Source organism: Fusarium verticillioides, chromosome 5 (genome assembly GCF_000149555.1).
Source record: "Fusarium verticillioides 7600 chromosome 5, whole genome shotgun sequence".
Classification (NCBI taxonomy): domain Eukaryota; kingdom Fungi; phylum Ascomycota; class Sordariomycetes; order Hypocreales; family Nectriaceae; genus Fusarium; species Fusarium verticillioides.
The window spans coordinates 686113-701259 of record NC_031679.1 but is presented as its reverse complement, the minus strand read 5'-3'; the positions used below and the strand labels follow the sequence as shown (position 1 = coordinate 701259).

Here is a 15147-nt window from a genome sequence, read left to right as displayed (position 1 = left end):
AGCAATGTCATAATCGAGCAAAAGCCAGTTTGCGTGAACCGTTGACCGGAGCGAAGCAGCAGTGAAGGGAGACCCGTGAGGGTGCTGAGAGATCATTGAGGAAGCCATCGGTGCTGGATATTGCTGTGAAAATGTGGTAGAAAGTAAACCAGTCGCACCTGAGGTAGATACATTTCCAAGAGAATCTGGTGCAACAAATAGTTCAGCCCCATTGTCAATGAAGGTTCGTGGTAAGCCAGTGGGGCTTACTTGAAAATGAAACCTGCAACAGCAGTTGCAGCAGGAAATGTCGGTGAGGTAAATTTTTGGCCGCACGCATGTAACAGAGCGTGGATACCGGCAGATCACGTGACTTTTCACATCTCGTTCAATTCTGGAGCATGCCCGTTAATATCATATCCTCATCGTTTTGTTATTCTCACGATGATTTCGTGTTGACTTTTTGCTCCCGGTCGCACAGCTCGGATCGTGGGCGGGGCGGGAGACCCACATCTTTATTTCTCAGCCTTGCGTTTTCATTGGCCGTAGAAAAGCTTGACTGCGATAGCCACGTGATACATTGGCCCAATCGCAGCCTTGTCTGTCTCTTTCTATTCCTTTATGCACTGCCTTTGCATGAACCACCGAATTATGGAGATCACGGGACAACAAGTCTATTGTTCTAATCAAGCTCAAGCACCGGGAATTATTCTGCAATGTCACTGTGCACCAAAAATGTCCAGCGCGGCCTTGGGATATCCTAAATCCAGAGAAATCAACAACTCCAAAGCGCGATCTTGCCCTCACTTTCCAATAGACTGCAGTTGATTCCTGTACCATGTCTGAGAAGTGTTAGCCTTATCTCCAGATTATCTCAAGAATGACTCACAATTTCAACACCGGATCCAACACTCTTGGGTCCAATCTGCTTCAGAATCCAAGGCGTATGAATTCTCTTCGCATAGAGCTTCGCATCCTCAGTCTTGACCTCCTTGTTCAAAATGATACTCGCCGGTAGAGAAGGGTTGATGATCGAAGGCCTGCCGATTCCAATAAGATCGCAAGCACCTTGACTTAAGGCGTCTTCTATACCCGCTCGCGTGCGGAATCCGCCAGTGACCATCAAGAGCACCTTTGGAAACTTAGCACGAACCTCGTGGGCGAATTCGAGGAAGAAGGACTCTCGCGCAGCTGTACTGGCGGCTTTCTTCTCACCAGTTCCGGTAAACATCTGATCATGTTAGAAAGGCCTCAAAAATTCTGTTGTCTGACTTACAGTTGGGTTCTCATAGCTTCCGCCACTGACTTCTAAAAAGTCCAAACCAACCTCCGTGATCAGAGCAATCTGCTCCAGACACTCTTGAAGTTCAGTGGGAGACTGGTGGTCTGCAGAATTCATTTTAAGGCCGACACAAAAGTTCGCTGGCGTTGCTGCTCGGATCGCCTTTACAACATCGACAATGATCTTTGCCCTGGCTGCCGCTGATCCTCCATATGCATCCGTTCGCTTGTTAGACTTTGCAGACAGGAACTGTGAAAGGAGATATCCGTGAGCGGCGTGAATCTCAACTCCATCAAAACCGGCTGCCGCTGCAATTCGGGCTGTATTGGCGAACCGCTTCACAACATCATCAATGTCCTCGAGGGTCATCTCCTTTGGACAACCAAAGACAAAGGTCGTCACGATCTTTGAAATAATGTCGTTCCCCATATCAAGCGGAACAGCACTCGGGGCGATATTCTTAGCCAAGAATGATTTGCTGCCAGCTCCAATGGGCGATTGTCGACCGGGATGGTTGATTTGCATGATCGTTGGCGCCCCCTTTCTTCGACAGACACTAACGAATTTCTTATACGCCTCAAGGACCTTTTCTTCTGGCAGCTTCCCATTGATGGAGCAATCAGAAAATCCACCGAGGTAGCGATCGTCAATCTGAACATTTCCAGTCAAGATCATGCCCCAACCTCCGTCAGCCCAGGCACCGTATGTGCGTTCCATCTGCTCTGTTGTAGGGAGGTTTTGGCGATCAGCCATTTCCTCAGCGAGGGCTGCCTTGACGAGGCGGTTGGGCAGCGTGAGGCCGCATGGTAGCTCAAGAGGCTTTGAAACGAGTAAGTCTGTCATGATGTCGATTTGTGTGTATGGCCTGTGAGGTGAAATTCGCGTGAACTCATGTTGTTAAATATGAAAATCTCGCCTTATTGTATTAGTCGTCGAGCCGAGGCCCGTGTCCGTGGCGGGAGTGGACTATTGCCCAAAGGAGAAATATCTCCAGTGGACTCGGCGAGTCTTTGCTCCGGTTCCATTTCCTTTGGCGATTCAATTGATCCGCTCATGGCTTAAATCGGAATTATTGAAAAGTGTTTAGCTGATGATATGTAAACTTGGAGAAGTTTCTGATCTTGTTATGGTGTTGATATAATTAGGTGCTTACGCTTACATGACAGCCTGCGCAGAACCTCAGCTGTCGACCCGTCGGCATCCCTGGTTAACAAGAATTTGACTCATAGTAAATAATTGATGTAGAGTATACCGAGTGTATCTAAGGCCTTTTCATCTTATTGAAGAAACATTTCAATGTCGCGATTCGATATCTTGCTGTTTTTTGCTCAGCCATGAAAGAAGATGAGGCGCAAAGCCTTGATTGGCAGCTCGGAAGCTAAACTTGATCTGATCACTTCGCAACATTAATCATGCGATCTAAGTTGCTTCCAAAGGCTGATCTTTTTTTTTTTTCTTTCTTTTCAATTGGCTAGAAAATGATTAAAAATCAATTTAATGCGGCAGGTCTTTGGCCCGATTCCTTTTCCTCTCGACATACAACCTTTAGGCATCCTATTGTACACGAATAACAGACGTCATTGAGTTCGTGAGGACTGTGATAGAATTTCCACATATTATTTTGAGAGATGAATGGAGAGAGCTTCACTTCCATATATTCAGAAGTCTTGATGTCCATTCAGAAAGGGAATGACACCTTGGGAACATAAAGCTCTTCGAGATACTTCATCTCCTCATCGCTCAGTTTAACCTGAACTGCTCCCACTGCCTGATCAATTCTTTCTTCACTCTCCAAACCGCAGATAGGCATGCATCCCTTTGCAATCAGCCAAGATTCCGCGATCTGAGCCATCTCGACACCCTTCCTCTGAGCGAACTCCTCAACACGGTCAACGAGGGCTCGATGGGTATTTTGGTCCTCGCCGCGGAACAAAAGCTTAGGAAGGGATACTTCTGCTCTCGAGTATCTGTTCCATCTGTCCAAGAGTGTGCAAGAACTCCTGCGGCAAGGGGGGCCAGGGCAACAGACCGACGCCAGTGTAGCTGCAGTAAGGATTCATTTCTCTCTTCTTCGCGGCGGAGAAGGCTATATAGACCTTGCATGGAGATGAACTTATGCCATCCGTTTTGATGGGCGACGTTCTGGAGTATTTGAAACCCCCAGGCTGCCATCTTCTCGGCCGTTAGCTTTTCCTATAATAATATGGGGGAGGTCAACACACTGAGCTGGCACCAATGTAGCGAACCTTTCCACTTTCGAATACATCAATGAGTGCTTTCTTAATCTCCTCCGGAGCAACATCACGATCCATCCTGTGGATCTGCAATGTAGGTTCCCAATCGTTCGACGCTCTGGTCCACCGCGTCAAGGATATGCTTTCGAGAGAGACCAACTCTGTTGACGCGAGGACTATCGTTACTGGTGAGAGTTGCGGGATCTATAGGGCCCTTGTCCTCATCGACAAACTGGAAGCACTTAGAAATGACCAACTTGAAGCGGGGAACATTATAGTGCTTGATAGCCTCGCCGAGGATCATCTCTGACTCTCTATTCGAGTATATATCGGCGATATCTCAGGTATTGATGCCCTTGTCAAAGGCATACTTGAGGATGGGGAGAGCTTCGTCTTTGTTGAGAAGCCAGGGTTGTCAGTTTTTGTCGCCGAAACTCATGCATCCTAGGATGATCTGTGAAACTTTGAGACCGGACTTGCCGACTCTGAAAGCTGGGTTAGGTGGCATTTCAAGGAATAGAGGGAATCGTAAGATGCTTACCGGACATATCTCATTTCAGACATCATAGTGATAGAAATGAATTTAATAAATTGTTCCTGAATGGCTATTGGTGAAAAATACTGTGTGACAACTTTCGGATGGCAGTATATGCCACTGTTTATATGCTTCTTCATTTTACCATCTCACGAGGTAAGTGATTCGAATCATAGCTTTAGCTTCAAGCCGAGGATTAGCCCAATAAGCCGAGTGCATGTACCGCCGCTGGTTGAACTTTCATATATCTATCCGCGTATAGACCCAGAAAGTCTCAGCAAGCGAGAGCTGATCCGACCTGTATGGCGGCGCTAATGCAAGTGGCTTATCCTCCAGTCGCATCCACGGATTTTAGAGGCAACAAGATTCCGCTTGATCAGATCTTTAAACCTTATGCGACTGGCTTATTCCGAGGACCGAAGGCCCCACCATGGGTTCTCGATGGTTGTACATCGTCATTGTGGGTTGCTTCGTTTATGTCCTGATGGAGTTTACTGTTAAGTCCGTAGCCTCATTGAAGATGGGAGACTTTATCATGGTCCGATGAGTATTAATAGAGAGCAAAGGCTCCCAAAGAACTTTGCATTGAACCATCACTCGAACAAGCCCACAGCCGTATTCTGACAGCAATTCCTCATATCTCACTTTCAAAACCACTACTATTTCATTCACAATGGTCAAGACTATTCCCTTCGGCGACATAACTGTCCCATCGCCTGGCTTTGGAGCAATGGGCATGAGCTTTGGTCTCGGCTCTAACCTGAGTCTCGAGGAGGCCGAACCAGTCTTGCTCAAAGCTATTGAGTTAGGCTGCACCTTCTGGGATACAGCTGTATGTTCAAGTAAAGGAGTATCAGATGGCACGGATATACTGACTTCCCCAACAGGTAGTATATCAGGCTGGCGTCAACGAAAAGCTTCTCGGGGATTTTATCAGGAAACATAACGTTCGAAACAAGGTCTTTAGTAAGTCCACAAAGACTTGAACTTCGATTTTAGTTTGACGTAGACCTTTGCTGACTTGATATGATAACTACAGTCGCTTCAAAGTGTGGTTTCGATGTGTTTGGTAAGGGCGAAGTGACCAATTCCGCATCTCACATCAAGGAGTATATCGAAGGGACCATCGAGAGACTTGGATTTGCCCCTGACCTGTACTACCTGCATCGAATTGATCCTAGTATGTGCTCACTTAGCATAAGCTTCTACAAGACTACAAGAAAGATTAATCTGACCTCTGAATTCTAGACACTCCGCTCGAGGAATCCATTCCTGCACTTGATGAAATCCGAAAGCAGGGAAAGACAAAGTACATTGGCCTATCTGAATGTTCCGCCAACACCTTGCGCAAGGCAAATTCCGGTAAATTTATCGATATACCCAGTGAACTCGACTGAAAAGTATCAGTTGCAAAGATAGATGCTGTCCAAGCTGAATACTCGGCTTTTGAGACACTGCACGAGACCGACGGTCTCATCGATACAGCGAAAGAGCTCGGAATTACCTACGTCGCCTACAGCCCACTTGGCCACGGCTGGCTCGTCGATGACTTTCCTTACAAGAGCCCTGATGATTTCGCACCCGACGACTTTCGACGAACAGGTACGTTTCACCACCGCGGCATCCTACTGCAGTTGCATGTCGATACTGTTTACTAACATGTCAATCAGTCCCCAAGTTTCAAGGAGAAAACTTCTACAAGAACAAGGCTATAGTAGAGGAAATCAAGAAACTCGCTGTTCGCAAGGGATGCACTTTGACGCAAATCGCGCTTGCTTGGGTTGCGTCACAGGGAATGATTGCTATCCCTGGCACAACCAAGGCGCACCGTCTGGAGGAGAATTGGGCATCGAGGGATGTTGACCTGACTGAGGAAGAAAAGGCTGAGATGAGGAGGATTATTGATTCGGCTAAGCCCCAGGGCAATAGGTATGGTGCTACTCATCAGGCTTTGGTTGGTCACTAGATTGTTTTATCAGTAGAGTCAACATAGTAATCGTAACTTATAACTTGAAGCTTCCTCAGATAATGGATATGGACAGACCCATGGTTCTACAGTACCTAGTGTTGTAGTTGGATGGTGACGCCATTACTAACAACTCCACTGCAATAGCGCTAAAGTTTACTTATCTTCCACTGAAGCTTATGCCTGTGCCCTTCCCTGATCAGCCCCACCCATATCCCTCTTGCTGTCCGAAGGCACGGTGGGAGTAATTATTGAGCTACTGATCCGGCGTCCTTCTGTCATGCCTACCTGAGCGGTATCACCCTTCAACACGATATCATCCACTAAGAAACTGACCAGCAGACATATAGCCATGAGAGGTATCGTGGTGATGAAGATCACTCGGAAGCCTTGCATGCGCGCATCGATGATGGCGCTTTCGAACTCTGCAGTGGTGGGGTCCCCAACAGCCCACGTACCGTCCAAGACTCGGTCACGAAGCCATTCCGGCACCGCGTTGGGTTGTAAAAGAGCTTTGCTGAGAGTAGCATAGTATGCGGCTGTGGACACGGCGATACCAACAACGCCACCGAGGGAACGAAAGACGTTGCGGGTTCCTGTTGCCACAGCACGATCTTCGTCCGCAGAGTTGGCCTGCAAAGCAACAAGGCCTGAATTGTAGTTGATCAATCGGGCTGATTGCCGGTCCAGGATCAAACAAAGCAGTCGACATACCTGGCTGATGTACCCATCCTATCCCTGCTCCTTCAACAGCTAGAACCACGACATAGACAGCGACATGAGTGTGCTCATTGAACAGAAGCTTGAGGCCTGCGCCGATTGTCCAAATTGTGAAACCAGTCCGCAATATAGGCATGTATCTGTAGACTAGTGAGAAAGACCATTGGTCTTCACAATCATGGGCCTGCTCACCTCGCATAATGAGCCATGATGGGCCCCGAAGCAGCGCCAGCAAGTCCTTGCGCTAGGAGGAACGGTACAATGAGCGTCGCGCTCTTCAGAGGCGTGAAGCCGCGAACAGTTTGGTAGTACAGAGGAACAAAGTACTGTGTAGATTGCCAAGCGAAGTCGTGCAAGAATCCTGTGAGGATGAGTACAGCTGGGGATATTTGCTTAAACAGTCTCATCGGAATTATGGGGATTCGGGCAAAGAAAGCCTCGATAATGATGAAGACCAGCAGCATGACGACACCGATGGTGAGGATGGAGATAGTCTTGACATTCTTCCAGGCCCACATGCTGCCTCCAGAGTTGATGGCCATCTGTGTCGGCTGTCAATAAGGTACAACTATTGTGATACTCGGAATACTCACAACCGTCAACACGATACCAGCAATTGATGCCATAACACCCATCCAGTCAATCTTACGAGCCTTTTCTTTGAAGCTTCCTGAAACGGGTTTCAGAGGCAAGAGTAGGAGAAGAAGCACAAAACATACTGCTCCCATTGTCGATGGGACCCAGAAGACCCATCGCCATCCGCCAGTGGTCCGTTGGATTAGCCCAGCGGCCACAAATGGACCAGAAGCAGCTCCGATCCCAATGGCAAGGCTAATAAACCCTTGATATTTCCCTCGTGATCTTAGACTAACGAGATCACTGACGATGATAGCCACGGAAGAGCTAATGCCACCCCCACCAATGCCACTGATTGTGCGACAGACATACAGCCAAACTGGCGTGCGAGCGAAGCCACAGAGAAGACCGCCCATTACGATACAGCCCACTGAGAATAGTAAGACAGGCTTCCGTCCGGTGATATCGGATATTCTGCCATAAAGTGGCTGAAATGAGAGCTGGCCGAGAAGGTATGACGTTCCGACCCAAGTAACAGTCGGGCCAGCATCCAATGCCTCAGAAATGGTGGGCAATGATGTCGCGACAGAGTTCATGTCTAGATAAGAGATGAAATAGCAGAAACATAGACAGGTGTAGGCAAGAATGAGTCGGAAGAATGGTAGACGCTGTGATTGATCTTGGAGCTCTATAGTTCCGCTGTTGCTTTCGATGTCGGGACCAACTGGTTGGTCTAACGAGCCAGCAATAGAGGCGGTATCCGTCGTTTTCTCGACATGATCGGGAGTTTGCTGATGAGAATGAATTGGCGCAGGCTCAATTGCGTCTGCTTGAGGTGATGAGGTCATGATGCAAATGGTCCCGAGGTCGAAGAAAATGGTTGGAAGAGAAGCTGATCTCAGATGGAAAGCTGTTTCTCATTGCTATAAGCCAAGTTTCAGTCGGAAGGCCAAGGTATTTCACGTTGCTTGTTGGAAATAGAAGTGCGTTATTTCTGTTATAAACCAAGATTTACGTGATCATGCATCGAATCAGTTGGCTTGGAGATATGTTTCCGTGCTGCCAAGATGATCCTTCGGAAACCCCTCACGACAGATCATATCGGGGCCCTGCAATGTCGGCAATGAATTGGCTTGAACTGAGTCATATTAAATGCGATAAAATGCATGCTTGGAGACTAGAGAGGCTTTTGAATGTCATTTTCGATGAATCTGGTACTACAAATGCCGCTTGAAAGACCATTCTCCGTGTCCCACGACTTGAACGTCAGAGTCGCCATTCCCGAGTACGACCTCCATTTCCGTAAATGGCGGTACGACAACGTTCATTTGTACCTCTCCTTCATCGGCCACCTTCCAAGAGACCGAGACTCTCCCATGCGGTGTCAAATGTGACGTCCTCGCAGCTGTGATACCACCACCAACGCAAGGATCTACACGACATCTCGTCCACGCAGGTTCCAATTGCTTCAGACCTGCGACGCGCTCCACCATGAATTTAGCTACTGCACCGTAGGCATAGTGATTGAAACTGGTCATGTCTCCTGGATTGATCGATCCATCGGGTAGCATACTATCCCAACGCTCCCAAATCGTTGTCGCACCCATAGTCACTTGGTAGAGCCAGGAAGGGCACTTCTTGTTCAGAAGCATGCCATACGCGACGTCCATATGATTTGTCTTTGCCAAAGCTTCACAGACAAATGGGGTTCCTGCGAAGTCCGTACCGACACAGTACTCATTGGCTCGTACAATCTCAGTGAGTCGGTCGCCTGCCCATATCAGCTGAGAAGGTTCAACGAGTAAGTTGAAGCAAATGGCTAGAGCGTAAGCTGTCTGTGAATCTGAAGTCAAGCGACCGGTCTCTGAGATGTATTGCTTGGCGTATTGTTGTCGGGCAGTTGCTGCTTTCGCTTTGTAGATAGAGGTGTCCTCATTGCCGAGGTCCTCCGCGATTTGAACCATTATATCGTAAGAGTCTATCAGAGATGCATTTGCGACGAGCATCATGTCAGTCGCTGACTTCTGAGGAGCGTCTGGAGGAGCACTAGGGTCAAGCCAGGCCTGGGACCCAAGTCAGCTTAGAGTCATCCACAAAAAGGGCTGTCTGGTTCTGGGGTCAGAAGCCAGCAACACCCATTCCAATAAAAATGGTTCCAGCGACAGCGAAGCTTGCAAGAATAGCAAATCTTCGGCCGACCTTGGACATGATAACCCAAGAGAAAGGAGTGCACATCATACTCAAACCAACGCCGATTTGATTCAGTGTAAGAGAAAAGGTCGGGGTCATGCCAGCCATGATGAAGAAGTAGGTAGAGTTCGAGACCAATGTTATTCCCATAAACTGCTGAAGAGTGTTGAGAAAAGCAACGATACGAGTCCGTCGCAGGTTGGTGCCCTCGAAGCACTCTGAAAATGAAGGCTGCTCGGTATTCAATCTCTGCTCTTGTTGGATTGTAGCTTAGATGATGGCGATTCGTTCGTCAATATTATCACAGCCGAGAGTAGTCAGAGCCTTTCTAGCTTGGCCGATCTTGTTCTTGCCGGCGAGGTAGACTGGGCTTTTGGGGACGACTAGGGCTGCGATGACGGAGTAGGCGGAGAATGCCCACTGAGATGCGAAGGGGATCTTGAAGGCCCAGTGTGTCATCGTAGCGACCTCCTTAAACACGACCATAATGGCAATCATCTGGCCAACAGTCTAGTGTCGTATCATTAGTATCATCGGTATGTCGGTAGATAGTAGTACTCACGATCATAAAGGGGTAAAAGCCGAGAAGTATAGTTCGAAGTTTGGGCGGTGAAATCTCAGATACATATGTTTGGCATGTCGACATGCTGACACCCATAGCCAGACCGATGAAGAACTTTCCAACCAAGAGAACACCGCGTCTTTGTTCGACAGTCTCAGGGTTGCCGGACACAAAAGTAATCGCCGTTCCTAGAGAAATTCAAGTTAGATCGGATTGAGTTCAAATTTTCTTGTCTCGACTCACCAACAGCCGAGATGACACCTCCTACTCCAAACATGATCTTTCGACCAAATCGATCCTGCAGAAACCGTTGCTTGCTGTACCAGCCATTATTCCCATTGCACTAAAGGCTTGCCAGAGACCTTGTCATAAAGCTGGGAGGATGACAGTCTCACCGAAAGGTGAACCAAAGGTGATTCTCCATGGTCAGCCTGTATCAGATACTGGTTGGGAGGTTGGTGACTTACGAGAACATAGGGAGGGCATTGATGGCTCCTTGAACGAGAACATCGTATCCAAAAAGGAACGCAACGCAATTGGCGAACCAAGTGAAGATAATCACACGAACATTCTTCCTAAGAAGTTTCCAAACATTTGTGTTGCTCTCCTCCGCAACCTCAACAGCTAGGATAGTCTCCTTGTGGTCAACTCCAATGGAGTCAGCCTTGCTCGTAGTTCGTTCAATGTTCGACATTCTTGAGAAGTTCATTGATGCCGAGTGTAAATACCTGCGATCAAGCCCGGTATTAGGAGTTACTCATAGGGAGAGTATCATGTTTAATCTTCTGGCTCAGTGCCGTGGTTCAACCGACACGATACCATTTAAGCTCATGCTGCATCTGGGGCCCCGGACGATTGGTAGATCTCCCCGCATTAGCTGGGATGTTTTTCGGATTCGTGGAGGAGGAAGAGTCTGAGGCTTGATTTAGAGCACCCTTGGTCGGGAAAGTGGAGGGAATTCGGCGCATCTACCGCCGAGAGTATCGGATAATGTACCATGCGGGCTATAGGATGCTGCTACTAAGTCATTTCGTATTTGAGATATCTCTAAGATCGTTTTGTGATTTTTAGAAGAGATGTGGTAGAATTTCGGTGGCAATGCTTCGTGCAGCGATTTGATTCACTGATATATGAAGCCTCACCACCTCAAAAATGCCATATGAAGTATCTAGCATCGAATTCGTTCAATTTCATCTCAAGCTACTCTGTCTACGGAGCCTCATGAAGTCCATATATCGTTCGTATCTTATTCTCATCCCCAAGCTCTCCCGGCTTTTGCGTATCCCAAAGTTCAGCTGCATCCCTCGTACTATCAAGCTCTGAACTTCCTATTTGCAATATTTGCGTGTTGCCCAGCTCAGACTTTTCAAAATCGGACTTCTCAATGCTATCCACTCGTTCCGTTGTTCGTCTACGCGTGAAGCGTCTCCATAAACATAAGCCCACGCCCCCGGAAATCAAAAGGCCCGCTACTGTGACACCGACTGAAACTCCCACCAATGCCGCCGTGGATAAACCTGGATTGCTTTCTGGGTTGGCCACTGAATGATGAGTCGTCTCTGTGGAACTCGTCGAGGTTTCTGATGCTTGAGACGCTGTAGAAACTTGTGTTGAGTTTGAGGCAGACGATGCCTCTAGCTTTTTGGAATTCGTTCCTGAGATGTTAAAGGATCCGGAATTCGCGAGTGGGATATCCTTGTCTGAAGAGTATAGAGCAAAGTGAAAGACAGTATCTTCGGAGCCTGGAGAGGAACTACTAGAACTTGCGTTCCAAACGTGAGAATTCTCAGTTGTATTTTCTGCCTCTTATTAGCCTTTTGGAAATCAGAGAGATGTCGGTCATATTCACCCAACAATTTGCTGTACCATTCCACAGCCAATTTCGGATAGTCTTGCCACAGAAAGAGATTGCAGCCTTCATGGTCCGTTTTCCATTTTATTTCAATCTCGTCCTTGATTCCATACACTTGATTCTCAGACCAAGGGTCCTTCGATAATTCAGGTGTAATAAAGTCAGAACTACACAGCCCACTGCCCGCAAACGCGATAGCCGCAAGAGACGCTGGTAAAAGGCCAAGTACCATGATGAACACTTAAGGCTCAAAATGATCGAGAAAATATTTCAAGAGGGGAAAGGCAAAGATAGAAAGCACATGCTGCGCCTCATGCACCTCTTAACAAAACCTCTGTGTTTGTCAGATTATAGACCCTTGTCCCGCTAGCAACCTCCCTAGAAAGCACAATACCACGATGTTAGGCCCAGAACTCGATGCGAGGTGATGATAGATGAGTAAGCAGCAAACCAACCAACGAACAACCATGATAGTCTATGAGCGTTGGATTTAGGTGCAGATAGTGACGCACTTGACTTTTGACAAACCGCCGACTAAGCCAATAGAAGCTCAACGTTTGAAGAAACGGCGTGTTCAGAGGCTTATTCCCGCATCTTTTACGCGGTTCAAGCTTCAGAAGGACCAGAGGCTAGTAAGGATATCTTGAGGCGGTAAATGACTTTCGAAAACCTCAATACTAAACCATGCTGCCCCCAAATCTCCTGGCTCTATTGCTCGAGATAACGGTCATAGTCAGGCTGCCGACTTCTCACAACAGAGATGAAGAAGCCAAGAACAGCAAAATAATTACAAAGAACAGGAACCACAAACAAGACAGCGCGACTCCCCCTTGAGGAACCAAGAAAGAAGGCGAGGAATGCTCCCAGGCAGAACCCCGGTAAGACAAGATCGCGATCTTTGGCGTCGTACAGTAAGAAGGGGAAACTTGAAAAAAATGGCTGCTAATAAAGTCCATAGTCTCTGCTGATATGTCGCTCCCAGGGCACAGGCGATGATCATGCTTGCGATGGCGTACAAAACGACCGCCATGCAGAAAGTCCCTTTGTCGAAGTGGTAGTATAGTCCAACAGAACGAAGAGTGTTTTCCAGGGAAATGAAAGCCGCGAAGTACATGCCTTCTACAAGACGCAACTTGTGCCTCCACATCCATCGCCATACACTGAAATGTCCTTGAGGTAGGGGTTTCTCTGGATCAGATTCCTCTGACGATGTAGGAGCTGGTCCCCCTGTGAGAAGTAGCTGAATCTCGTCTTGCAGCTCTTTGTCAGTGAAATTTTCCCAAATAATTCCAGCAGACTTCAATTGTTCCTTGATTTGGTCCGTCATCTTGATAAGACTCTTCCAGACTTCAGGCACTGTTGCAATATCATTTTGTTGTAGCGTCAAGTGTGCGGTCGTCCATAACACGACAAGGCCAATACTCCACGAATGGAGAAGAATAGCCATGACAAATAACTGAAGAAATGAAAATCCCCATTGATATTCGATAGATTCCTATACGTGTCAGTTTTTGGCGTGATTCTGAATTCATAATGCTATGAACATACTCCATTCTTTATTGGTTGACATATCCCTTGAACTTGGACGTCCTTCACATTGTATATCTCATCCTCAACAAGAAACGTCAATGCCGTAATGTCTGGGTAAGGATTAAGAGGTGCTGGAGATATCGAGTCGGTATGGTTAGCCGTCCAGTACCAATAAAACGTGGTAGGAAGATAGAACGCCTTGACATTGAGGGGAGGCCAATTCAGTGTCTTATTACGGAAATGGGTTTTCTGGCCGTGCTTGGTTTTCTGACTACCCATTCCCTCAAATCCATAAGATTGAATGTCTAGCGAGTAGTCAATATTTAATGCCTTGTAATACCATGTACAAACAGGCTTCAGGACACATACATTCTGAGACATCTTTCTGCAGCTGACAGTCAGCTTGTACGTTAGAGAGGTCTTGAGGCTCATCACATGTTTCATAGAGCTCTGTAGAAGATCTTGAAGTTATTGTTGAGTCTGAAGAACTCGTGAGTTTATGTAGTCTCTTATGTGCTTCGTGAGTCGTCTTACTGCCTTTCCATAACACGGGATAATCCCTGTGGAGGGAATCCACTCTATCCCCATCTCGTATCATATAAGCGATAGGGGCGATTGCCGGAAACTGAATAAGCTTTCCACTTCTGCTGTTAACATAAGCCTTGTTGTACGGCGTATATCCTGTCATTGAACTGGCAAACGTCGGGAAAGCAAGAATGAGCAATGCCGTCCAAATCATGAAACACATGACCTTTTTGGATGCGAGTCCAACCTTGGCGAAGCCAGTGGCCAGTTTCCATGTTGCGAGCGCGGAGTTGTCTTTCTGGAACCTGATAAGCCACACTGTGCTGTATGCCGCCGGTTTTGTAAGAAGAGAGAGTTGGAGATATTCGACAAACACTCGCCACGATACAAGAGTCATGAGTGTTTGGCCCCCCCGACCTATAACCTATAGTTTCACGTTAATATTAAAAGCATTAGAGTAGTCTTCGACGCGGATACCCACCAAGTCCCAGATAACGTCCACGAGCTTTGCGGTTCCAAAACTCAGGCGACCCCAGCTAAGGGTGATCTGAAAGAATCCCCTAGGTGCCCACCAATCGAACCTACCAGGCCGATCAATCCCACCGAACCGAAACTCTCCATCTGGCTGGCAGGGGCTTTCAGCATCGCTGAGCCCCAGTGGTAACAGACATAAATAGATGAGCAAGCCGAGGACAGAAAAGTTCCAGCAACCGACCCAAACAACCTGTCGGATGAGACTCAATTCGAACGGCCGATCGGTTCTAGGGGATTTCAAAAAGAAGTTCAGATCATAAAAGACGTCTTTGAATGCCTTGGTTACTGATGTTTCGTCTGATGGTAGGTAACCGAATATCCCTCTCCAAGTTGAAACTTTCTGCGAAAAGGACTGCTTTGATAAATGTTGCTGCGCATCGGATTCCGTGTCATAACTGAGTAATAATGGTCTCGTCGGAGTAGCCATTGCAAGCCTTTTACCTCCGGTCGCGACTCGCGAGGTAGAGGACAGATGAATGGAACCCGAAGCCAGAAGTGCGAGAGCCTCATTTAATACAAAACTACCATCCATACTTCTATCTCTCACTATTTTTAACTCCCTGCAGTTCAAATTTGCATAATCATTTTTCATTCGCTATAATGTAAGCCAGTCTTACCGCAGTGGTGTCTAAGGGGTGTCTAGGTGGATCTATGCACTCCTC

General features: G+C 47.4%; 8 protein-coding genes across 8 annotated transcripts; 1 reads left to right on the top strand and 7 right to left on the bottom strand.

The window, feature by feature from the left end:
* Positions 1 to 637: 637 nt before the first annotated feature.
* FVEG_03185 (hypothetical protein) lies at positions 638 to 2145 on the bottom strand. The gene is made up of 3 exons (XM_018890792.1): positions 1256 to 2145; positions 869 to 1210; positions 638 to 821 (listed from the first exon to the last, which is right to left on the bottom strand). The coding sequence occupies exons 1-3, from the start codon at positions 2102 to 2104 to the stop codon at positions 783 to 785; spliced, it is 1230 nt and encodes a 409-aa protein (XP_018747172.1). The 5' UTR covers positions 2105 to 2145; the 3' UTR covers positions 638 to 782.
* A 794-nt stretch (positions 2146 to 2939) lies between these two features.
* On the bottom strand, positions 2940 to 3799 carry FVEG_03186 (hypothetical protein; the record flags this gene model as incomplete). Its single annotated transcript, XM_018890793.1, has 4 exons — positions 2940 to 3237; positions 3291 to 3433; positions 3484 to 3514; positions 3567 to 3799. The coding sequence occupies 4 exons, from the start codon at positions 3797 to 3799 to the stop codon at positions 2940 to 2942; spliced, it is 705 nt and encodes a 234-aa protein (XP_018747173.1).
* Positions 3800 to 4703: 904 nt separating this feature from the next.
* On the top strand, positions 4704 to 6056 carry FVEG_03187 (alcohol dehydrogenase; the record flags this gene model as incomplete). Its single annotated transcript, XM_018890794.1, has 6 exons — positions 4704 to 4862; positions 4918 to 4996; positions 5070 to 5210; positions 5279 to 5392; positions 5438 to 5632; positions 5701 to 6056. 6 exons carry the CDS (start codon positions 4704 to 4706, stop codon positions 5994 to 5996), a joined length of 984 nt encoding a protein of 327 aa, XP_018747174.1. The 3' UTR covers positions 5997 to 6056.
* Positions 6057 to 6173: 117 nt separating this feature from the next.
* On the bottom strand, positions 6174 to 8140 carry FVEG_03188 (hypothetical protein; the record flags this gene model as incomplete). The annotated part of the gene is made up of 4 exons (XM_018890795.1): positions 6174 to 6646; positions 6711 to 6856; positions 6909 to 7258; positions 7310 to 8140. The coding sequence occupies 4 exons, from the start codon at positions 8138 to 8140 to the stop codon at positions 6174 to 6176; spliced, it is 1800 nt and encodes a 599-aa protein (XP_018747175.1).
* Positions 8141 to 8509: 369 nt separating this feature from the next.
* FVEG_03189 (hypothetical protein) lies at positions 8510 to 9590 on the bottom strand (the record flags this gene model as incomplete). Its single annotated transcript, XM_018890796.1, has 2 exons — positions 8510 to 9355; positions 9426 to 9590. The coding sequence occupies 2 exons, from the start codon at positions 9588 to 9590 to the stop codon at positions 8510 to 8512; spliced, it is 1011 nt and encodes a 336-aa protein (XP_018747176.1).
* Positions 9591 to 9752: 162 nt separating this feature from the next.
* FVEG_03190 (hypothetical protein) lies at positions 9753 to 10738 on the bottom strand (the record flags this gene model as incomplete). The annotated part of the gene is made up of 4 exons (XM_018890797.1): positions 9753 to 9992; positions 10045 to 10232; positions 10288 to 10361; positions 10512 to 10738. The coding sequence occupies 4 exons, from the start codon at positions 10736 to 10738 to the stop codon at positions 9753 to 9755; spliced, it is 729 nt and encodes a 242-aa protein (XP_018747177.1).
* Positions 10739 to 11253: 515 nt separating this feature from the next.
* Positions 11254 to 12128, bottom strand: FVEG_15206 (hypothetical protein; the record flags this gene model as incomplete). Its single annotated transcript, XM_018904329.1, has 2 exons — positions 11254 to 11843; positions 11894 to 12128. 2 exons carry the CDS (start codon positions 12126 to 12128, stop codon positions 11254 to 11256), a joined length of 825 nt encoding a protein of 274 aa, XP_018747178.1.
* A 555-nt stretch (positions 12129 to 12683) lies between these two features.
* FVEG_15207 (hypothetical protein) lies at positions 12684 to 14912 on the bottom strand (the record flags this gene model as incomplete). The annotated part of the gene is made up of 5 exons (XM_018904330.1): positions 12684 to 13391; positions 13445 to 13731; positions 13796 to 13906; positions 13961 to 14375; positions 14433 to 14912. 5 exons carry the CDS (start codon positions 14910 to 14912, stop codon positions 12684 to 12686), a joined length of 2001 nt encoding a protein of 666 aa, XP_018747179.1.
* Between the last annotated feature and the right edge of the window lie 235 nt (positions 14913 to 15147).